This window comes from Channa argus, chromosome 21 (assembly GCF_033026475.1).
Source record: "Channa argus isolate prfri chromosome 21, Channa argus male v1.0, whole genome shotgun sequence".
Lineage (NCBI taxonomy): Eukaryota > Metazoa > Chordata > Actinopteri > Anabantiformes > Channidae > Channa > Channa argus.
The window spans coordinates 6,863,735-6,889,231 of record NC_090217.1 but is presented as its reverse complement, the minus strand read 5'-3'; the positions used below and the strand labels follow the sequence as shown (position 1 = coordinate 6,889,231).

At 41.8% G+C, this 25,497-nt stretch overlaps 1 protein-coding gene across 9 annotated transcripts in view; it reads right to left on the bottom strand.

Moving 5' to 3' along the window:
- The window catches only part of anks1b (ankyrin repeat and sterile alpha motif domain containing 1B), a 181,603-nt gene extending 159,510 nt beyond the window's left edge, over window positions 1-22,093 (bottom strand). For 4 of the 9 annotated variants that reach the window (XM_067489802.1, XM_067489799.1, XM_067489801.1 and 1 more), the window contains exon 1: window positions 21,406-22,087. In XM_067489802.1, the coding sequence (XP_067345903.1) occupies window positions 21,406-21,536 (131 nt within the window). In that variant the 5' untranslated portion in view covers window positions 21,537-22,087. Of the gene's footprint in view, window positions 1-21,405 lie in introns of all 9 variants that reach the window. The other 5 variants (XM_067489798.1, XM_067489796.1, XM_067489794.1 and 2 more) reach the window with 3 other exon arrangements.
- Window positions 22,094-25,497: the final 3,404 nt, after the last annotated feature.

Below are 25,497 nucleotides of genomic sequence, written 5' to 3'. Positions count from 1 at the left end.
ATCCTCTGGGGACCATGGATGTCGCTGCAAACTTTTAAAGTGATGCATCCAACATTTGTGGACATATTTTTCTGTGGTTTCAGTTTTCTAACACACATCAATACACACTTTTCTTCCACCATAAAGTGAGCACACATGTAGCAACCAAAACAGAAAGCTCGGGTGTTCTGTTCTATATCCGGCCACTGATTCAGCAGCAAAACATCCTTGGGACAGCAAAACCCAGACACACACCCTCTGCCCTTTTCCATCTCTCTCTCTCCCTCACACACACACACATCCCTCTGACCCCCAAGTTTTACCCCCAGCGGTTGTCAGGGAGACGCAGAGAGAACAGCACAGCCTCTCTGATTGACCCATATTTAGAACGAGCCAGGAAGTTTCCAAAGAACGTTCAATTAAAAAGAACGAGATACACACAAAAAGTCCCAAACACGCAGCTTCATTAGATAGACGCTCATTCACATGCGTGCTCTCTCTAGAAAAATCCTCTGACCTGGAATATATGACTCAGCAAGACCCATGGGGACGGCAAACAGTGAAGATGGATGGTATCACTTACAAATGTTACAGACTGTAAAAAAATGTCTGCTTGTTATAGTGTAACACTGAGCACATGAGGACAAGTCCAGATTTTTCATGTCTCTTAGTTTCCATGTTCCCTTTCACACATGCATGGGAAACCTGACATTATCCTGACTTTGTCTGGAAGGGGTGTGGGTTTGAACACAAGTGCCCAAGTGTAACGCTCTCAACAATATCAGCACATTATCCTTTGAGCCATCTAGTCCAATGTCCGTATCGTGTGCGTGAGCTCATGTTTGCGGTTTAATGTTCGGTCCTGAATTGTCGGGAGGATCAAAAACAAGCGAATGTGTTGATGACGTTTCTATCACATTTTTTTTTTTTTTAAATACAGCCTAAGTTTTCTATCGTGTTGTGCCGCATGTGCACGCTGAAATCGAGTTTCTCCCATGAGGATGGTTCTGACTCAGACAAAATCCCGCTGTGGGATACATGTGTGACACGCAAACAAGAAATGTCATCGTCCACAAGTTTGGTTCATTTACATTTGTTAGTTCTTTAAACTACACAAAAGTACAACCTTTGATGGAAGTCTACCAATACGTCTTTTATCAACTTAATTTAATGCATTGAGTGAACTGAGTGAAGAAAACTGAAAGTATACTAAAAGTAGTGGGTCATGGTTGGCTGTGATGCTGCAATTCGAAACTCCTAGCTTTTGTTGCATGTTCTCTCTCTTTTTCTTCTTCTCATCCTCCTCTTTCTTTCCTTCTCCCACTTGATTATTTAGGCTTTCACGAATATCCTGCATGCTGCATAACTTGCCAGCTCAGAGCAGCAACCAAGCGTTCATTGAGCAGGCAAACATTTACTGATCCCACAATCATCAGCCCAGGGAACATGTTTTTTAATTTAATTGAGGCTGTGTGGTTTTTGCACTCTGTCTGTGTGTGTGTGTGTGTGTGTGTGTGTGTGTGTGTGTGTGTGTGTGTGTGTGTGTGTGTGTGTGTGTGTGTGTGTGTGTGTGTGTGTGTGTGTGTGTGTGTGTGTGTTCACCGCCCCTTGGCGTTCTGCTGTCCTCCCCTGCTTCTTGTTGACAGGGGTAGCTATTATCACAACCAGGCAGATGTGTGAGAGCCACGGATGACGAAGTGACGGGTAGCGAGAAGCCGGCAGAGATGAACCGTAATGCAACTCAGATCAACGAGCAGAGAATGAGAGAGGAGCAGATTTGCATTTTTTTCAGCCTGGACAGATGGCTGGTATTTGTGGACAATAGCAGGCTACCTGATATTGATTTAATACTCATTTACTAACCTGTGGAATTTCATTTTGTTGTTTTGGAGGGTCAAGCCTTTTTCAGGTTACTTAAAGTCCAGAGCAAGACGTGCAAACATGGAGCTTATTTAATTGTAGCAATGTTGAGAAAATGAATCATCAATTTTGAGAACCGAAAGATCATTAGTAAAGAAACCAACAAATTTTACCATTTGTTTGATGCACTTTAAATCGTCTAAACATTTCTATACATATTAACTAATCTCAGTTGATTACAGGAGGAACTATAACATAATGATAATCAAGTAGTGGTTCACACCTTTTTTGGCTTGTGAAACTTGAAAACAAAGAAATCTTAAGTAGCAACCCCTCTGTCATTTTTACATTTTGAGCACTTGACTCATGTCATGCTTTATTGACTTTCCTAATTTGTTAACCATCTTATGACCCCCCTTATGACCACTGTGTTAGGTTAATAGAATACTTAAACTATTAACTATAAAAAGTAAAGGTGTGTTTTAGTGTTTTTGTTCATATTGAAAATTTAACTTTGATGAGCACGTCACAAATTATATCAGGGTAAGAATGAAAATCTGCTAAGACAGAGAGGACGAGAATGAAAAAGCAAAGAATAAAGCAGCAGTTTAGCACTTTTCCAGCTTCCTCTTTGTAGTGTAAAAATAGCCTTTTGTTTCTCAATTGTCCTCTCAGCGACTTCGCTTTTTTGGTTTATTTTATTTAACTCACTTATAAGTCGCTTTAGATAAAAGCATCTGCCAAATGTAGTAAATGTATCATCTAAAAGAAATGTCTTTACTTCACCGCTCTTCCTCACAGTCGACTCTTTTGTCCAATTAGTCAAATGCTAATTTATTCAAGACCTTACGCGTTTTATCTCCATCACCTGAATTGCCCGTTCAAGTCTTCGCCATAGTAAAATATTGCTGGTGTTAAAAGGGAAATTGCAGCTTTAATCAGTTCTTTTGTCACTCGAATACAATCAAATTAATGAGTGTTACGTTGCCTTCGTGCCAGTGGGCAGAGCGATTATTCATGTTCAGTACAGTAAAGGCTTAAAAAAAAAGACAAGTTGAGAGGGCGAGAGTTTAGGTGAAGCACAACAACGCACCTTCCTATACACCCATTTTTAATGCATTACAGTGCCAGGCAGGGCGATGCACCACAGTTAACCGGATGATTCATATGACTCCTCCACAATGGATCGATAAAACCCTGGGCTGAGCAGTGATTTAACTCCCACATGGCCATTGCCACAGTCGTAGGAGAAGAGGGAGAGCCCTCTGCGGAATTATGTATTTGGGTTTGCTATATAACAGCGGTTCTTTAAAGCTGTTACAGTTTTACAACATCACTTTAATCCAGGCTGTTGTTTTCTAAGCATGTTTTTAACCTTAAACTGTGGTCTCAGAACTCCACTTCTTTGCTAAATCAGTTTTTTGTCTTTTGAGCCTCTAAAATCCAAAAGTCTAATCTCAGGTTAAGGCCTTCCAGTGGACATAAACAGGGTGTACTTCAACCAAAGACGCATTTTCTCTTCCACATTGTTTCATACGAATGATTTCTGTGGCCCCAATAAGATGATAGTAACAAATACTTCACATTTTACAGTACAGAGAACCAGCAGAGCTTTGAACAAACAGTATCACCTCAAGGTCCAGGAGATTCTAATCAACCCTTTTCCACAGTTTTTATAATCATTTAATCAAGATAATAATGCACAGGTTAATTGGTTTTCCAAATAATTGCTAGTTGCAGACCTAGTCGTTGCATAGTAACAGGTTTAATGTGTCTGTCAAGCAAAATCAAGCGTTTCTGGAAAAAAAAAAAAAGAGCTATTGTCTGTGAGCTGAAATGTCTACAATATACTGCACATACTGGGAGTATGTGCAGTATATACATACTGGGAGTATGTGCAGTATACTGTAGACACTTCAAGCCAACAAATACACACTCTCTATAAAAGCATAAGTATTGACTACAACAGTTATAAATTGACAATCATTTAAAGTTCCTTACAAAACATATTTGGCAGTGGCATCATTAGCACATTGGTACCAGCATGTAAAAGAGACATCCAGCATATTGGATGTCAAAAATAACCATGTCCCAAACAGGTCTGTCAGAGACATGTGAGCCCTGCAGTGTGTCTCTGGTCAGGGGCAGTCAGTGTAACACCTGCTGGGACCTGCTGGTGCCCGGAGCCAGGTCCTGCCCTCCACAGCAGGGACAGACGGTCGGACAACCAACCCCCCCACCCCCCACCCCACCTTGCTGACACACCTCAGGGAGCAAAGCATGGAGAGATCTGGGCTGCCTGTCCCCACTCAGAGGAGGTGGCAGATGACTGTTGGGACATACACAGTCTCTGGTGTGTGTTTCCAAATGTGTGTCTGAAGCTGGTGCAGAGACACGCGATCAAACCAAGAAGAGCACAAGGAATGAGAGAGCCAAAAATGAGAGAGAGAGGCATGGGGGCGACGGATCATTTGTGAAAGCTCCGTTCAATTGTGAAAATGTCTGGGATGCCAGTCACTATCAGCATGTCTGCGACGGCTGTAGGAACAGCCTGGGAAACGGCATCCTGCAGATTTTAGTTCAGGGAATGATGGAAAGAGCCACACCATAACGATTGTGTCATCGCTCCATCCCTCAGTGGTCCATATGCGCGTCTATCCGCTGTTTCTGCAGCAGTGAAAATATTCACAGTAACATGTCATTTCATCTCTTGCTGGGTTTTAAAATTCCCACTGGGTGTGAGGACACTTATTTCAAGAATTCCCCTATAAATTGTGTTATTTTGTGGTATTTGAAAAGCTTATTCTGCAGATGTTACCAATGTTACCAATGTACCAACCAATGTTAATATGATACTGTAACCAGCAGCATTTTAAAACGTGTACAAGCCCCTCTAACCACATTTGGTATCTGTACACAAGTGTAAAAACAACAGTTGTCATTTTATGGTAATTTTGATATTTCAGTTTTTTTACATCTATCCATTATTTAAGTTTATTTAAGGGTTGTGCGGGTGCTGAGCTGATCCCAAGAGGATGGACAGACTGCCAGTTTATCTCAGAGGTGGCATATGGGCACAGAAAGCCATTCACACCTATGGGCAATTTAGAGTCACCAACTAGGGTGGTCCTTCTGAAAAAATACAACAATAGATCATTTGTACCAGCAGCCAAAAACGAGCAGAAGATACACATTACAGTTTAGTGTCACAACGTTTATAAGGATAAAACGTTTATAAGGATAAAGTTGGGGTGGATGGATTGGAGACCACTGTGAAACTTCTGCTATTGTTGCTATAGTGACCATTTGTGTGACACAAGTCACGTCAAGTTAAGGGAGAAACAAGTGAGCAGTTCTTGGTTGGTGCTACTCTGGAACCAGTTTTCCTAACCATTTTGTTCGCTGTTGAAGCACATAGACTGTCTAATCTAGGTTCTAAAGTGTCATCGTGAGAGACGCCATTTTAGTATCTGGTGCAAAACTTTTAACAGACCCTGTGGTACGTACAGACTGTACCAACGGTGCTGTTCAGTGGTGACTGGATTTGCTTAAACAAGAAATATTCATCTAAATAAATATCAACCATTTCAACCACCATATTATCTAATGTTATGAAAAGTGCGCTCGCTTTTTTTCTGTTAAATAATTCAGTATATGGAGGAAGAACATTCAGAGATCAAGCAGAAAATCAGTTTGAAACCATCTGACTGCTTAGAATCCAGGGGGTAAATCAGTGCTGTGATTGGTAGAAGACAAGAAAAGCAATTTTTGGAAAACACACAAAGAGCACTCTTGTGTGAAAAAGCCTGATCTATTACCCTTCACACACACAAGCATTCTCAGAGAACAATGCCTCATAATACAAATCCTTAACTGTTAGAAAGCAAATCACTGTGTGGTTTGGGGATTTTTTGGAAAAACAGAAAAGAAACCAAAACTGGTACATGAGAGAATAAAGGGAGCTTTACTGAGAAGCGTGTGTGTGTGTGTGTGTGTGTGTGTGTGTGTGTGTGTGTGTGTGTGTGTGTGTGTGTGTGTGTGTGTGTGTGTGTGTGAGTTCTCACAGCATGACCTTAAAAAAATAAATCTTTTCCTTTAAAGAAGTATGAGTGAAAGGCAATGAAAGTAATGTGTTCATAGAAGTACTTTAAAGTGTTTGTGTGCACAAACACAATGTCAGGTACTAAAGGTATTTTACCCAGAAATACTGTGTCTCATGTATTACAAACTAAGTCTTATGCTCTATGTTTACCCAGGACAAATTACATACAAGCTTAGCTAAACATATTTTTAACTTGATTCAGCAAATTAAGAAAAACAAGCTTAAAAAGATTGTGAACAGCTGTATCAACAGCTCCAAAAGCAAAAAATAACCTGGCAAACTAATGTATTGAAAACCTTTGCTAACAATACTTGTGATTACTGAGGCTGGCACTGTTGTTCTAAAGCAGCAGTTTGATTGGCATCAGAGTACATGATGCTTTATCGCTAGATTAAATAAGAAAAGTGTAGAGAAGAAGGAAAAAAACAGAAGATCTGAAAGTAATCTAAGATTTATCACGGTAAATCCCATAAATTACACAAACACACATGCGGAAGAGGAACAAATGAATAGAAAAAGTGGAACGAAAACACAAGATATGCAGATGCTTCCATGTAAAACAGAAGAGAGCAAGGGTTCCATATAAGTTTATTGTTCTTTTCGATTCCAGCACCTTATACCCACACTTGGATTTCCTTTTTTCTTTGAACCATCTGTGCATGCTGAGACAAAAACATGTGTTTCCAAGTTTGACTTTTCACTGAAAGATTTAGCTGCGCTCAAACCTCAACTGCAGTATGACTTATTGTTCATTATTTACAGAGTGGGATGACAGTGAGATGAAGGCATTAGAAGCGGCACGATAGCGTTTTCAAACGGATGAAAGGCCCGACACATCTTCCCGTCTTGACTCCTTTGCGTGCTCAACAGACTGAAATATCACTGACATTCAGCCTGATCCTTTTAACCAGCACTGGTGCATCATTGGCTCCTCCGAACAAAGTTTGTATACACTGCAGTCGATCTGCGTAGTATTTAGATCGATATGTGTGTGTGTGTGTCCAAAACAGGGACACTATCAAGGAGCAGTGAGGTCTAGTGTGTGTCCAAGACGGAGACTTTTAAAGAGTTTATTGAGGCCTTAAAGCAGCTGACCCCGGGGACGACAGTGACTCAGCTGTAAAGATGGGATGATAAAGGAATGAGGAGACACAATCCAGAAAAAAAAGGCAGACGGAATAAAAGTTAATATTGCAGGATGAGAGATTATTACTAATGAAAGAGGCAGCAGTGAGCCCGTGTACATCCTGTTTTAAATCCAGCTGAATCATATCAGGACGTGGAAACATTAGTGAAGTTCTGTCAAACACAAAAACCTGTGAACTGAAATATATCCATGCAAAACTATAAACAATGTCTGGACAGTGAAACATGCTATTTCTGTAAACAACAAAGACACTACTCGTTTTTTTATTAATGTTACATTATACATTGGAATTTAAACCCTATTCATTCAGGTTAAAATATCCCTTCTTTCACAGGAGCCTCCTGATCACATCACACCTGGAGCAGCTGAGATTAAAGGCTTTGCTCAAGGGCACTACAGTGGTTTTGGTGAGGGAGGGGCAAGCACCTCTTTGGACAGATTTATTGCTGCTGGACTAAACCTGTGACCTTCCAGTGAATTCAAAGTAAAGTGGCTCTAATATTTTGGTCCACTATAACGAGGTAAGATGAACAGAATGCTGTTGCTTATACAATACTGAACTACTCATATGGTGGTAAGCTCAAGTAAAAATGAGACATTATCCAATATACTTTATAGATTTGTAATTTTTCAGTGATACGTACAAATGTGTGTGCTGCAAGTTAAACGCATATTTTCTTGAAAACTTTTTAATGCAGAGCAACATTACAATGCAGGTAGATAATGTGACCACCTGCTGGTCACAGCGACTCACACACATACACACACACACACTCAGAGGCAGAGGGCATATTGATAATGTCAGTTTCTGTTGTCTGACACATTTCGATACCCCATCTTCTGTAGTTATTGACACACACACACACACACACAGATAAAAACAAGATATTTTATTATAGAATCCATACCAAGGGATTTTCTATCATGTCAACAGAGCTCTAGTGAATTGGAATTTAAATTTTGCACAGGGACAGAGAGACAGAAATAGAGAGAAAGACACCGAATGAAAGTGCTGCAGCAGAGGCCTGGTAGAAAATCCATAGCCTGCCTGTTATCTGGACGATAATTGGTTTTCCCCTCCATGTCCCCCACCTCTCTCATCCTTCCTCGTTCTCCTCCTCCTCGCCTGCTACCCGTCTCTCGCCTCTCCCACTCCATTTCTTTTTCTCTCCAAACACATAGGCACATGCGAAAAAACACGCATTCCCAGACACAACCAGGTGCAAAAAGCACAGCATGAGCCTCGCAGTAAATACATCACTCTTGATGCGTCACATTTTGCATTGTTGCACTTGAATGTTGCACTAAACAATGAGCTGATGATACGGTGGAGGAGGTTTCAGTGTCAACAGATGCCCCTCGCTGTTATACCAGACACACACAAATATGTACACCATCACAGTCAGTCGCGCGCATACGATTAGCGTGGAGCGTGTAATCAGTGAATGGCCTGATTAGCAGGTTACACTACAGTGCAAGACAAAGAGATTCATTTACTCATCCACTTCAAAAAAGAGACAGAAAAATGATGGGGTGGAGGCACAGGGGAGAAGCTATAAAAATCATTTTGTCTGTGTGGAAATGCCAGAAAGTCGGACAGGGAACAGACAGGCAGACTAACAGGCTGTCAGATGCAGCCAAGAGGCAAAAATGAAGAGTGCACAGACCAACAATAAAGGAATACAAACAAGTGGACAAGCAAAGGGGAGGGAGAAGAAGGAAGCAAGAAAAGATACCAGAGGACATGAGCAAAGACAGTAGCTGGGAGCCACACACACACACTTCATACACACAAAGGGTTGGTTCGTAGGCTGAAGTCTGCAGGGGGGGCTCTGCTGTATTCACTGGTTCACAGTATGGGAGCGCTTAGTCAGCACGGCTCCGCCATACACTGAAAGTGAGTCAGAAACAGAGAAGGCGGGACAGGGAAAGTCCTTCTGAGAGGCTACCTTTAAACGTTTGGGCAGAAGAGAAACCATGGATACCAGAGACAAATATCAGCTGAGAATATTTCTTTAAAAAAAACGTGTTTGACCATGTTCAAATAATCCAACGGGGAGGAAAAACACCCAGTAAACAAACCAGCAAATGTAGCAACCAAATGTTGGACTGTGGGTAAATTGTGGATGACCAAAGCTCAGTGAGGCCAAGTTTTAGACCATGGAACCCACAGGTTATGAGGTTTTCAGTGTGTGAAAAACCCGTCCTTCACAGTGTTGCCTTCCACAAATCTGACTCGAATGATGCAACATTCACATCTATTTCATGCAGCAATGCCAGGTATGCAAGGGTGGGAAAGTAAGCGGGATTATAACTTTTTTATACGTTTCTCCTCTATTCTGTGCACAAAAAATACGACTGTAAATTCTGTTACCGTCTCTACCTAAATGTGTCCCATTATTCTTATCTATCACATAAAAACACACACATTTTGATGACAGGTGGGTTTCTGTTCTCCCAGGGAAAGGCAGCTTTTACATTTAATTAAAAAGCAACAAAGTGCCATAAAAATAGACTTGGCCAATTAAATGTACACGGAGCTTGAAACTTTCACTGAAGAAATGAAAAAAACGCAGAACACTGAAGCAGATCAGTGCCGAGTGATGCATGAAACAAACTGAAATGCACCACCAGCTGTTTGCCTCAGTGAACCCTCATATCATTCATGTTGTGGAGGAAAACATGTATTTATTTACATTTTCTTTAGCAGATTAACTCAAAATGCAGCATAATTTGGATGGGAACGCATTTAGAAGGATGCAGTAATGCAATTACAAAAAATGCAACACTTTCTTTAAGGTTCATCACTTTTTTCCTTCATTCCTACATTTATACTCCACTTCTTTCTACTTTACTATATAAGAATTTGACTGGGGGGGTGGGGATACAGCTGCATTTCACTGTGCAATCCTAGGACAATAAAGCTGCACATTGTGATGCCTTTTTTGGGGGGCTATGCAAAGATCGGGTAAGTTTTCACAGGTTAAAAAAAGTAATACTGCTCAGTAATTGTGATTGATATGGGCGTCAATCAAATTTTTTTTTTAAATATGTAAATGACTTCAGAAAGTGAATGGGGAAAAGAAGGTAAGAGAGAAGCAGTGGGAGGAAGACGGAAGTTAGATTTCTAATTCGAAGCCACAGACACACAAGTAAAATGAGGCATTATCCAATAAACTTTATAGATTCAAACCCACCTTCAGACCTTTCGATTCCCCCTCTAACAACACATGCAAAGACTTTTCCAAACCGTTATTGTCTCATCATTTCCTTTCTTATATTCTTTGTGTTTTTTTTGAAGTAGACTCCTAGTCTCTGTTCTGAGGACCCTTTAGTTCAATTCGAGTCTAAAGATTTGGAGACAAAATACAGGAAATAAAACATGAAGATTTTTCCCTCTGCTCCTTGTTATCCTTCTCCTCGTCTCTTCCCATCTGGGTATAGGTCCAAAATAACAGGCAAGTCTAATCATGACAAAAGACTTTTTTTGGACACTGATTTGCCTTCCCATCAGTCAAAAGAATCTCACACTTAACCATTATGCATAAAACAATCTGCAGGATAATTCACACCCGGCTGCTTTCTAAGCCTCACTGCTTGTCATGGATAAGTGAATTTGGGAGAAGGGACAAGTAAAATGAGTGCTCCGAAAATGATATATTCTCAATTTTTCATCTGGTTTGGGGGGGCGATGAATATTTGATATCTTTTTTTTAAAAAGACTAATTCATCACATACTTCACGTTGGCCAGGGGAATGCTGCTAAACGAAGGATGAGGTTATGGCAAGACAGACTTGTGGAGAGCATCCAGTTACTGAGGCTCATTATCAAAAAGGTGGAGCGTACTGGCGATGGAGTTCAAAACGTACGGGAGGGAATGAGGGACGGAAAGCTACAGTCAAACAAACTGGATGTTACTGCATCCATCAATTATCTATAAGCTCTTATCCAGTTTAGGGTCGTGGGTAAGCTGTCATAGGGTAGGAAGTGGGGTACATCCTGGACAGGTCTCCAGTGTATCTCAGGGCCAACATAGAGAGAAATACACAGACAGACAACCATTCATACCTACGGGCAAAACCGGAACCTTCTAGCTGTGAGGTGGCAACGCTAACCGCTCCCAACACTGTGCTGTGCTGTTACCGCACAATTGGATTCAGTGGCAGACGAACATTATCTGTGATCTTTTTATTGATGTGTTGCCATTCAACTGTCAACATATCCACATTATGTTAGCAAAAAATGCATTCTACCTGCAACTACATACAAAATGCATTTGCATTTGCAGTTTAGTTGTGAAAAACGAATCTTTAAGACACAAGAGTTGTATATTGATACCTTCCTTATTATGATCCCCTCACATAATCACTTAGCACCACAGTGATGGTGACATTTTTTGTTTTTGTGATTCAACTTGCCTTTGCCTAAACCCTCAATTTTATATAAGAAACAAAGAAGGGGGGGGGGGGGGGGGGGGGGGGGGGCAGAAGGACAGATGTCAAATTATTATTGGATGAACTGTGATATTTCCAATAGTTTGATTTACTGCCACATATATAAAAGTCACTGGTAATTGCCAAGAGCTAAAGAACTGCCAACAAACCCAATTCAATATAGTTTAACATTAACATTAATACAGTTGTTTTTTTTAAAAACCTATAAGAGTTATAAGGTTTTACAGATCAAAAACAACTTGCTGCAGTACAAGCTGCTGCAGTAATAAGCAGATGGTGAATGTGTTAATTATACAGTAGTTGTTAAACCCTTTGTTTCTAGCATTTTATTTTGAGCAGGTAACATAATGGCCCCAGTGTTTAAGCTAAAAGCCTCATGGAGCTGCTAGATCGGCTGTAGATTATATTCAAACAGTAATGTCATTAGATGCATTACAGTAACTTATGGTTGCAGCTGAAAATGAGGTACTATAACAGGACTATTACACACCTTTAATCTAATCAAATAAAGATCAGGAGAGGAACGACTTGAAGTGTAATTAAGGATACTCAACTAGGTACCAGTTCATGGTTTGTGTGAGCTGTTTGTGGGCGGACAGCGTGCATGACTTTCTGAATACATTATTTCTGCTCTCACGATGCTGCATGTACATTTTATAGACCGGTTGCGTTGCTCCTTGAGTGTGAAACCGAGATTGTATGAGAAAGAGACAACACGAGCCAATCTGTTGGAAACAGCAAAGCCTGCTGGGAAACGCGGATCCCGTGGGAAGCTGTCAGCTCAAGGTAATTTACTTCCTGGGTGCTCTGCACCCACTCCCTCGCTGTCAGCGCCGAGGAGGAGAGGATGAATGGGGAATCGATCACGATGGGAGTTAAAGAGGCCATCGCATCCGTAAACACACACCAACACACACACAAAGTAAACTCAGTCTTCAGCCTCATCACTTACACAGGTAAAGGCCATCGTTATCTATACACCTAGTGACAAATTACCTTTAAGGAGCAATTCAGGAGATGACACACACACACGCAGCCTGAATGTATGTTTAATATTCATTTGGAGAGTCTTTGTGACAGGTTGGAGAGGTGTTCACTTACACACTAATTAGAGGTCATTAGTTTGGGAGTGTGTGTGTGTGTGTGTGTGTGTGTGTGTGTGTGTGTGTGTGTGTGTGTGTGTGTGTGTGTGTGTGTGTGTGTACTTCACAGAAACTGAGGGAGGGCTCCATAATTGGAATAACTCCATATTTACACAAACTAAAGAAGATAAAAGAGTTTGTGGATATTCTTGCGGATCATTCCACCTCTCATTTGTTTCACATAAATGTTTCATGTGTTTATGATGCATATTCACATTCACATTTAATGTTTCTCTTGTATTTGTTATGGCAGCGGCATGTTAAGAGGAGACACAGCACCACACTTGAGGATAAGGGGAAAAACAATTACATCGACACCCGAAAATTATAATTATATAATTATTATTATTATATAATACAAATGTGGCTATTAAACATCTCATTCCAAACCTGTAAGCATTAATCTGCCTCTACGCCTCTATAAAGGCTTTTCCACACATTCTGAACACCATCTGCAGGGACTTGCTCCCATTCAGCCACAGAAGCATCAAGGAGGGCAGCCTCCAATAAGGAGATGAGGCCGGGGCCTCAGTCAGCATCCCCGGAGGCGCTGGGCGGGGTTGAGGTCAGGGCTTTGTGCAGGCTATTCCTCTTCTTTCACACCAAAGTGGGAAAACCATTTCTTTATTGATCTGACTTTGTGCAAACAGGCTCTGTCACGTTGAAACAGGAGAGGGGCGTCTTTAAAATGTCAACGCTGCAGCATTTAGATTCACTTAACAGTGGGACCAAACCCAAACCATAAAAAAAAAAAAACAGCCCAAAGACAAAACAATGTGGACATGTTGATGTATAGCAGACAGATCAGATCTACTGGCCGTTATGAACAGAAAATGGAAAAACGCTCGCCTTCCATCTTTATGGAGCAGCACTAAACATTGTGTGCATGTTTTTTCCTTCACTGTCAACCATCACACCACTGACTCTCATTCCGCAAACAACAATACAATGACTCTGTGTTTTTGTCTTGTAACAGCAGAAAATTCACTTTTTATTCCTTGTGTGTTTTTCACAGTTCGTCGGATGCCATGAAAAGAATTTTTCGCAGTTCCCGTGTTTTATTTCTAGTCTTCTGATGTTGCTGGCACTGTTTTAGTGGTGAAGGGCGACGCATTACATACCTACAGTAGAATAAGCTGCCAAGTATAATAAAGGAACCTGAAGATTTTGGCACGATGACTCAAACATTACCCAGAATATGGGTAAGAACACAATCTAGTCTGTTTGATTATAAAAAGTTTTAGGACTGTACTTCAAAAGTATGAGGCGCACATTCACACTTATGTATGTATGTATGTATGTGTGTGTGTGTGTGTGTGTGTGTGTGTGTGTGTGTGTGTGTGTGTGTGTGTGTATATATATATATATATATATATATATATATCTTTCCTTCAGTGCCTTCCAGCAAAGCCTTCAACTCAACCTCATAATGACATTAGCATTTCTACTCCTCTTCTCTCCACATCTTATCTACTTCAAAAGCAGCACTTCATTAACTACGACCATCTATCAGAAAGCAGAGAGCCGGGTGGAATGTGTGGTGTGTGTTTGTGTGTGTGTGTGTGTGTGTCATGGGCCTGTAGATTAGTGTGACAGACTGGCCGTCACACCTCACCTCCGTTTTCTGGCTGCATGCTGCCTCTGTGTCTCCTCCACTCAGTATCAACATGTTTGTTTCTCCAGCACCAAATTACAACATGGCCAGAACAAGAAGTGTTCAGAAACCACTTATGGTGAAGCTAACAAGGAGGAAAGTCATGACAGAATTAAATTAACAAGAAACTTTAGGCAACACCCTCCTGGTAATGGATTTAGGTCGTTTGCAGCATGAATTACGTCTTTCATTAAGTATTTATGCAACAAGCCACCACAGCGCTGGTCAAAGCTGATTTTACAGCGCCCAAGACCTATACGTTTCTAAAAAGCTCTAAAACTAGTGAATGAATCGTGGCACCATTTACAAATGTTTATACTAAGATATTTGCTCATGCAGCAATTATTTCCTGAAATATTTCCCGTCTGTTTGTACAGAGTCACATCATATTAATTTATAGCCTTGATTACAAATAGGAAGATGAGCCTGAGAACAGTGTTGAAAGTAGGCATTTAGGTGGATCAAAACCAAAGACCAGGACATAAAGGCTAGGTCGAAAATAAGAGGCAAGGTTCTTAAATATAATTTGTGCAAGCTTTAAGCAGCAAATAACGTGACTGTACGAGCAAAATAAAATAATCTGTGGGGAAAATTGGCCAAGCAAATTATCCAGAACAGCTAAACAATCTGTGCCAAAAAAGCTCATATCAGGCAGATCAGGCCAAAATCATTATTAATAACACACCCAAACTTTCAGGGGTCAACACGGGTTCGAAGTTGGCCCGAGTACGACCGACCAAAGCTAAATCTCAGCTGATACCACTCCAAGCCCACCCCGCCAAATCCTGCACGTATCTGTCAGCCATAAAATCGCTCCAACTTGGGTTTTTGTGGAATTGTACTATATTAGGCCTCCGCACACATAGTGAGACAAACTCAATAAAGTCTTTGTCACGTCGCAAAAAGTGATGAAGCTTAATGCAGTTTCACAACAAATCATGTTCACTTTTATTGAGCGTATACAGTGTGTAATTTCAGCACCTCTAAAATTAGCTTTGGGCTCAGAGTGAAAACACTGAACTGTGTATTTATTTGTGTGCAAAGCACCAATTCTCCAATTCTACTAGTACTTGTGATTTGTGATTATATGAGCTCAGGAAACAGCACAGGCTGATAACACGTTTACTCTGTCTGCTGTTGCAGAAAGCATAGAGTTATGCTATGATAATGTCACACAGAGAGAGTTTTTGCATGTGCCTGACAAAAAACCTTTTGGGGCTTTTCCGAAACATTTCATTATTTCCTTTTGTTCAAACGTAACAAACACCACCTGGAGGTCATTGCTTGCCCACGTCACCACATTCCTCCCTCTCCTGGGACGTCACCACTGCTACTTTCCTGTAGCCACAAATCTCAGGTTGTGGCTGCAGTGTGGGGGAGCAGTTGTCAGAAGAGCTGAATTCCCCATTCGTCATGATGGGTAAAGGATGCTCTCACATGGTTATCACAGACGTAGTGAGGCACGAGATGTGAGTGAGAGAGAGGCAGAGAGAAGGAGGAGAGCAGGTTTTGATAAGATAAAAAAAAAAGGTGGGAAGCAAAGGGAGGGGGAAGAAATAATAAAAGCGCCACAGCAGGGAGGCTGAATCTCTGAATCTCTGGAGAGGAGGAGAGAGATTTTGGAGTGAAGTGACGGCTGGAGAGAAAGCCAGAGAGGTATTGAAAGAGAATCCAGGGCACCAGATGGAGAGAGATGGAGGGGGAAAGAAAAAGAGATTTGAGACTCAAAAAACAAAGATTTAGATTGTGGGAGGAACAAAGAAAGACAGTGGCTCAGAGTGTAAAAGAGACAGAGAGCAGTGTGTGTGTCTTGGCGAGCATGAAGGCCTCAGTTTCTTGGCAGGATGCTAGTGGAGATCCTAATGGAGATGTAAGAAGCCTCTGAGTTTGATCACACACACATAAACACACGTTCTGACACCTTTATCCCACTCTCCATCAACCTGAGTCCAGACAAACTCAATGCACTGACGCCACCGTTAAACCCCAAAGTAAAGCAAATATGACGGGCAAAAGAGTTTCTAGATGAAAATCAACAGCGTTTCAGGAGTTTTACAGGCCGTGGACGTATTTAAACTGTAAATATGATTACTGCTACAAAAAGTATTAAAATAGCCCGGTGAATATAAACACAAACTCTGAGCAGAAAACGCTCTGGAGCCTTCTTCTCAGTTTCTATTAATGAAAGCCTTCTCTCTCCAGTCCTTAACATGATTTGCATTCTGCACCACATGTAGCTCTTGGATTCCCCGATCAGCTCTGTATGACACAAAGCAGCATGAGCACCGGTAGTGGCTATGCAAGGATGGTGGTTATGTCACACACTTGGACACACACACACACACACACACACACACACACACAGAGCCTGTGAGGATGCCAATTAAAACAGAGACCGTACAGGAGTGTGTGCCTGAGTGGGCGTCTCCTCTGGGAGTCACTTCATTCCACTTAAGGCTGTTTGTTTGCAAAAACAGGAGGGGGGTGGGTTTAAACACATCTAGCTGCACACACACATACACAAACAAGACGGGCTTCCCCCTGAACATTATCGAGTGGGAGTGAGAGCAAGGAGGGATGAGCCGCCATCTGCCGATTCATGACTCATTCACTCGGAGAGCATCAGCTTTCGCCATCACTCCATCACCGCCGTCAGTGTTATGCATCACATGCATCTATCCTGATTTCCTGTGTGATACAACAGGGATGTGTACGATGACAGACTGTCATCACAAACTCATCTCCACTGTTAAAGTAGTTATTCGTAAAGCTGCTGAAAGGGACCATCAACATGCGCATGCATCCTAATCCCAACTGTTGTGTTCCTGTTGTGTTGCTTCCAGTTTTCTTGGTTTCTAGAAGTTTAATTCTTTACTTCTTGATTTAATGTAATTAGGCTGATTTGTTTAGCTTCTAATCCTTTCTGCAAAAGCTTTGCTGTGTGTGTACCTGAGAATATCACATTCAACTAATTTGCACTATATGCACGCAAACGTGCATAATTCGACACATTTTATTAAATTCATTCTATATATCTATACGCCACTGTTCAAATAAGAAAATAAGAAAAACCACAAACCACAGGCAGTAAGGGGAATTGTGTGATATATTTATAAGAGATATTTTATGATGAAATCACAAATCCTGCTTTGCTGTACCAACTTTCACTTGGCCTGCCTGCTCAAGCTTATCCTGTATAGTTTGTCATTTTCTGCATTTGCCAGAAAACTTGTGTTTTTGTACCATCGCTATAGTGGTGGCACCAGCAGAACAATTCTTACATAACAGATTTAACATTTAACCGGTTGATGTTAAATTTCCATTAGCACACAAAGACCTGATTGGACACAATCACACACACAGAGTTGCGCGTACATTACACAACTGTACATACAGTGTGATACTATATGATCTACATTTGGCCCAACAACCTACTAGTAGCTGAATGTTTGAATAACTGCAGTATGTTAATGCTTTTAAAATAACGATTTTGTCCCTTTACAACACAGAGATCTACATGCACGCAGTCATCACATACAGAGCAGCTCATCTGCGACTGAATATGACCCATTAAACAGCAATGAGATCATCCAGTATTGATTTTCCACTGTGTGCATGTGTTAATGTGCAGTGCTCCACACCACAAACTGCAGCCTTACAGCCAGAGGACAGTCTTTTCTGCATCCTGTACTTAATGTGTGTGTGTGTGTGTGGGTATACAGTATCTGTGTGTGTTCGTGATCATGTCCCATTTGGCAGGTTTAGTGAGATTCTTTCAGCAAAAAAACAAAAAGAGAATCCTCGTGACTCAGGAATGCTCCGAATGGCTCAGAGGCCTTAAGATGGGAAACTATGCACTGATTCCCGAAGATCCTTCCCATGACATTAGGCTGCACACACTCCTTCACTGTGACCTCTCTGCTGACTCACTCATCTGCCAAAGTACAAACAGCCCTCTATTAGGAGGCAGGTCGCACAACCGGTCACTCTGAGTCACGCACATTAACGCACACGTACTTCGAACCAGACGGACAGATGTGTGCGTTTGGCCCACCCAGCGTTTTGCAGACATTTCCTCATGGAGAGTAAACATAGCAAACATAACTCGCTGATAATATCACGTCAGTACCTAAAGTTTTTTTTTGTCCCTAATGGATCTGACTAACCTAGTGTTTGGTTGTTTTTTCCTAAAAAGTCCCGTCCACAGCTTCCGTACTTGTGTTTTCTAAAAGGAAGGTATGTCCATCTAAACGCTGCACTTCTTCCAACACTTTCCCTCAGTGCAGCTTTGTGTCATTCTTAAATCTCCTCATTAAGCATTATACTAATTCAGTTTTCTGTAAATAATCACTATCCTTTTCTGTCCTTTTAAAAAAATGATGAAGCAAACACAGTATGCAACAAATCTTTACAATTCCAGGGTGTGGACGATGTGATGCACCCAGTAACAAGCTGGGTTTATTCATTTTGGTTAAGTCCTTTTTATCAACACAAATTCATGGCGTGAAGGACGATCACACAGCATCATAAACCTTCAGTGAAAGTCAAAACCACTTAATAATACTAATCAAATATCTAGTATGTTCAACCACAGTCGAGAAGTGTGTATATCTATTAAAATGTTTGACCTTTGCTACAGATTTGCATATACCAGGTCACGTGGTCACCACTGAAGCAACTCTGTGACAACTGAGCAAACGCCATAATCTGATAAAGGCCATGACACGTGGCTAACAGGTCTGCAAATTTTGAGTAAATAGATTTTGTCCTTTTGACAGATTATTATTATTCAAATTTAAGGTGGTGTCATATATTTTCCACAAATGTGAACCTCATTCTGCCACATAAGGAAACTACAGTGGAGTCATAACGTCAAACATGAGTAACGTCTACCAAAGCTGCATTTCCACCAGAAAGTTCTTGTTATGTTTTTTCCAAGGGACTAAAGTCCAAGATCCTCCGGTGCATTGCAACTTGCATTTACAAAAATCCCTCCAGATCTGACACCCATTACTATTTGTATTTATATTTTAACTGACCACTGAAACTACAGTATTCAGGGGGCCTGGAGGGTCAGTGGTAGAGCAATGGGTTGGGATGCAGAAGACCGCAGGTTCAAATCCCACCCTGCCAGGGGGGTTATAAATGCTCGGAGTTATCTGCCCAGTCAGCTACATTCAGCACTACAGGTACCACCCTGAAGGTTCCCATAAACTTCAGAAAGCACTACTGCAAGACAACGGGGTGGAACTATGACCCAGGACTTAATTAGGACCCTTGTTCCTCCAGTGGAAACACAGGTAGAAACATTACATGGAACACCAGCATGTAATGTGCTTTAATGGCTGCTTCCCATCTAACCCATTTATTATCTCAGTGGGGAAATTCACATGCACTGAAAGAAGAACAGAAACACAAGGACACAATAAAACATCCATGTACAGGTGTCATGAGCAGTGGTGAACACAAATGTTCTCTTTTCATGTTGGAGGCCTAACTACTGACAGAAGATAAATGCTAATTCTTATCACCAACTCCAGTGACTGAGAATATTCTGCTGGTATAACTGCTGCCGTACTTCTTTCTGGTTTCGTGCTATTCGGGCTGCAGTCTCCTTCCTCTATTTGGCGAGAGATGACATCAAAATCCGATCTGAAACTGCATTTTAACACATCCCCTGCAGGGTCCGATCTCCAGTGAATTCAAGTGTATTTAAATAAAGTAATCTTACGTTGAACAACTTCAGTTATTGCCCTTTAGGACAACTGCAGGAGTCCCCAGGCACCAGTGGTTCCCAGTTCAGGAACGCTGGCTCGGGGTGGCCAGGGTCGTCAGACCCCGGGGCAGAACTCCACCCAGACACCCCATCTTTGATGTGTTAATCACCAAGCTCAGCCTCAGCCTCAGAAGAGAGAAGAGGGGGGGACAATAATAACCTCTGCAGTTGTTCTTGCAGTCACACTGAAGTCTTTGTGGTTCAAGATTAGAAAGGAAAGGAGGCTTTGAGTAGGTGTTGAACTCCAGTTTTAAGATTTCAGGGAATTTGATCCCATTTTACAAAAGTGCTGCACATCACTATACTGGAAATATTAGCCTGGTATTCATGAGTCGAGATGATGAGGTAAAATCTAAAGGATGGGGAACCTGTTAACCCAAGGACATTATCTTGCTCCCAGGTGAATTTCACTGTCAAATAAACAGAAGCAGCTGGAGTCAAAGCCACATTAGCAAAAATCGGGAATCGGGAAGTCATTTTTTGTGTGGCGCCAGCATCATGTGAACACGCAGTGTTACACACACGCCACAGTCATGTCCACAAAGGACCAATTTAGTGATGCAACAAAGGATAAGAGCAGAAAGGGGGCAAACGTTCACATATCACCACTAAGGAAAATGTATGCATGGAGTTTGGACATGTAGAGCTGTTACTCTGTGTTGCACAATCGGGACAGGCTGGATTTGTAACATCATTTAAGCATCACACAGTTTCGTCCTGTTGCTTGACAGCTGTCAGTCAGACTGAGCTGAAGGTACTGTCTGTTCTTTTGTGCTCAGCCTGCAGTGCCCCCTCCCCCTTCCTCAAAAAAGAAAAACTGTGAAACCAATCCAGACACCAGGACAGAACAGGGGATGACTAGCACCTGATATTTGGCCTGTAGCTGCACTTTACTTCACATCACTGACTCTTGGCTTTGCATTACAAACTGTCCTCCTGCCTCCTTTCTGTGGCATCCCTCTGCCCTCTCACGTGCAATATGTTGCAACCATACAACAAAGCTCCTAAAACACCTCCTTTAATCAGGCTTCACCTGGGGGGCTGCACCTAGAAAGACTGTGCGGAGTATGCATTGTACAGTCTGGGCAGCAGCTGGGAGCGGTGATTGGAGTAACGCTTTCTTGGCTCATTTCTGGTGCACTGACGTATAATGAATCCAAATTGCCACTAATTTTGCAGCATGGGAACCCCCACTGGAATCCCCTCCAGAACCCCCCCCTCCCCCCCCCGGGGGGCTCCCCGGACACTGTAGCGGTCATGGGATAGAAGATGATGAGAGCCGGTCCTTACCTCAGTAGGTTAGGAAGAGGGATGGAGCCGGAGCCTGACCCCAGTATCCCCTTCTTGCCACTCAACAATTTCTCCACCAAAGCGACGTTCCCGGTCCGGGCGGCTTCCAGCAGCTCCTGCTCCTTCCCCATCCCGGACACAAGTTTGAAACGACAAGGAGATCAAAATCCAACAAATCTCCCATATATCCCCGCTCTTATCCTCCCCTCCGACTCCTTCCTTCACTGTCTGGTGTGGGAAAGCATCAGAAAAGAATCCTCTCCCTGCGTCCAGCTGCTGCTGCACGGTGCTTTAGGTGTTATTGATGCTGAGGAGCAGGTCTGACGTGCGGGGCTCGCCTGGTGCCTTAAAGCCTCAGTGCATGGCAGCACGGCTCCGTAATCTCCTCTAGCATTGGTCCGCTAACGTGCACTGCTCCCCGGTGCAGCCTCAGTGCAAACACGCGCAGCGGAGAGACCCGGAGGCTGCTGAAGCGGATCCGTTCACGCGGCTGTGAAGCGAAGAGTAACTCCGGTTTAAAAACAAACAAACAAACAAACTCCTTTTTCGTCCGAGCACAGACTCCAGTCTCTTCTGAAGCGCCTGCAGAAAACAGGCAGGAGCTGAAAACCGGTCCGCCAACACAAAGAGCTCCCCAGTCCCACTGCACTCACCAACTCTCTCCCCAGAACCTACCGCACTGCCCGGTGCTTCATCGGTGTCGCCTGAGACTCACGTGTGAAGTTCACCGGGATGAAAGTGCGGACTTCCGGTTACAACTTTAGAAGTAAAACTCGAGGAGGAACAAAGAGGCAGTTATGACAGGAGGACACGCGAGAGACAGACACCGACACGTGCTGTCTACTTTGTACCATAATCCAGATTTGGTTTTCACATTTTGCTTGATTTGTCTCTGTTTTTTTTATTTATATGTTTTATGTCTGTCGGTGGTCATTTTACTTTTTATTTTTATTTTTTTTAGGAAACTGTGTGTCCTTTCTTGGTCATGTTTGTGTCCGTTTTATGAAATTTAGGGCTTATTTTTTGGATGCTTGTGTAAGAGTTTGTTTATTTTTTGTTCGTAATCGTTTTATACCTACATTTGACTTATGTATGTGCATCTGCTCTTTATGGTTTGTGTCTCTTTTAAACGAGACATGAGCAGTAAATCCCTGACCTTTGCCTTGTAGGCCCATTTAGTCCCCCATCCCTGACACTATGTTTTATTTTGAATTATGTTGGGGGGCAGTGCGTACATTACCCAGAGGGTAATCCAGCTTCAGTCAAGCATCTTTGCTTCTAATCTCATTAAAAAATGAAGTCACTCATAAAATATATAGCTCTTGATAAAGACACAACTGCTGAAATACAGCATTATGTGTCTTAAACGTCTATCGTGGAAGTTCTTTTATTTTGAAAGCCAAGCCGCCTGACTTCTTGTGTTATTCTGTTGACTTGACTCGCAGACTTGTACAGTCTGGGCGTGGATGACGATGCTACAGCACCAGCAGGAGGCGATGCCTTTGTTAGGCTTTTTTAAAAGTCTCACCAGCTGTGCCAGTTGTTTCCCTTTTATTTTTTTAACACCAGAAACTTGTTCTATCAAACACGCACATGCGCACTCCAGCTCCACGCTGGAAGCCTGTTCCCCTAACAATTGTGTCTGCTCCAGCTGAGGGGATTTGGAAACAGGTGAGACTCAAAAATAGCTTCCCTGTCATGTCAGGGCAGGGTTTGTGTGAATGGAGAATGAATGCAGGAGATGGATTTTAATTCTGTCCACTGACAGCCTGGGAAGCAGACACACCCCCTCCTCTTCACTGCGCCCCCATTGTGGTGCTCGGTGCATGTGCACAACTGCCTCAATCTGCTGCTTAATTATAACTTATTCAAAACCAGCTTTTCACCTACAGCAGCTGTGTGAGGACCAAATCAAGGCCTGGTTACAAATGTGCATCAAAAGATGGAGACAATGCACAACTCTTAAATAACCTTAAATGTTTTGATTAATTTACATGTATGAAATTTAAGTGTGAGCGGGTCAGTAGTGATGGAAGCTGTGGAGTGTGTGAGTGTGCTGGGGAAGAGGATGAGAGGATCCTTCAGGTCCTGGTTTACCTGGTTTACAGAACAAACCAGTGTTAATGTTATTAGCGGCATCTGTGTTTTTCCTGCTAAAACAAGTTAAACTGTCTGCTGTTAAACGTAAAACATTTTAAGCATGTTTTTGGCTGCTCATGTTTCCAGCTGCGGTAATGTTTAGATTCTGCATAGATCTGTTTCCTCAGATGTACCACTTTGTACTGCTGTCAGTATCACCACTCCTACATGTCAGTGATGATGATGTGAGATGTGTGTACATAGTCAAGCCTACACAGTGGGTAGGAGTGAAGTAAATAACGGGGGGGAAAATGCCAATTTCCCTGAGAGGTTCAACAAGAAGACTGTAAATAAAGACATGAGAGTGGCTAAGCAGGAGACTGACAGCGGCTGGACTCATTGTCTTGTTCATTCCCTGATTATCGGCTGTCGGTAATGTAGGTCGTTTTGGAAGGAAGTAGGCGATGATGTCAGAATGAGCCAGAAGAGGGTGAATCAAGTACTAATGCCTGCTTATTGACACTTGGTGACCATGAGGCCAACGCCATCATGCTAACATGCTCACAGTGACAATGTTATATTTTTTTAGATTTAGCACGTATAATGTTTATGATATACCCACAATAATTCAGCTTCTCTGTTTTAAATCAGGGTAAGATGTAAAGATGGAGTCGCTGACTCTCCACTCAGTACAGACCCAACACATCCTGATGCCTCTGGTACTTTCCTCAGATTTCTCACAGGCCGCCTGTACGTGAATGAACAGTAAATGACTCCCTACATTATTTGCTCACATCGTGAGTCCGGCATTGTAGTCGTCATCATAGAACCACAAGCTGAAGTATGATAAAAAAAAACATTCAAGTTCACTGCTACAGAGCAGATCTCCTCTCTCTCTCATCCACACACACACACACGTTTTCAAACACTTAATGAGTCACTGCACTACCTCAGCCGTAAAATGTCATGACCATTTATGTGCACAAAGTCCAAACGCTCTCCTGTAGTGGTTCAGTGCAGCTCATTTGAACTTCTAAAGGGGCTGCACTCACTGTGCATTTAAAGCTGCTCTTTTCTCCCTTAACTCCAGATCCAACTTAAACATTACGTGTTATTAATTAGAAAATGGACAAAACACAGCAAGAAGGGTTTTACCTATGTACATTACAGTAAATCTAACATTCTTATCATAGATAGCAAGACCAGAAGCATGTTTAATAGATGGTATGTCTGTCATTGCAACAGCACATAAAAGTCTGTGTTTACTTAGAATCTTTGATTTAGGAATTTCCTCATTGTGGTAATGTCTCCTGTGTCCCTGAAATGATCAGTGTCATGTAACTGATTGTTTTGTCTACGTCATGAAATACAGCATTTCCTACACCCCAAGGAGATTCACATCTTATTTTTTTGAAATAATAGTCCAAAATCCAAACATATTATGTTAACAATAATAAAAATGATAAAATATAATTGATTTTGCTCTTTTTAAAAAAATCAATAATTGATGATTAGATTATCAAAGTAACTGCAGATTGTTTGCTGTTTATCAAATAATCTCTTACAGAGCTAGTGATCTGGGCCTTTGACATTTTTTTTAATACTGTTTTTATTTTATTCTTAGTGTGTATAAGGATCATTTTAGAGCCTGTTCCTTGCTTATCCCTTGTGTGATGTCAGTAGGAACAGCTTCAATACTGCTCAGTCTTTGGGGAGAAGATTCAAAAGCTTAGAGGACGTAATAATACAGGGAAATATTTCAATACAGGGAAGTCAGAAGGACGTTCAAAAGCATCAGTGTACATTTACACCCTTAACTAAAGGCATAGAGAGCAAGTTGGAAATTGGTGAAGTCGTCCTTTAAACTACACATGGAAGATAGATTTTAGTCATTTGACAGCACAGGGCTCCATCATCCACCCAAAACTTTTTTTGTTTGTTTTCTATCATAGCAGTTCTTTAAATAGCTGTTTCTTTTTCTATTCTGCCTAAAATAAATAGTCCCCCCGAGGA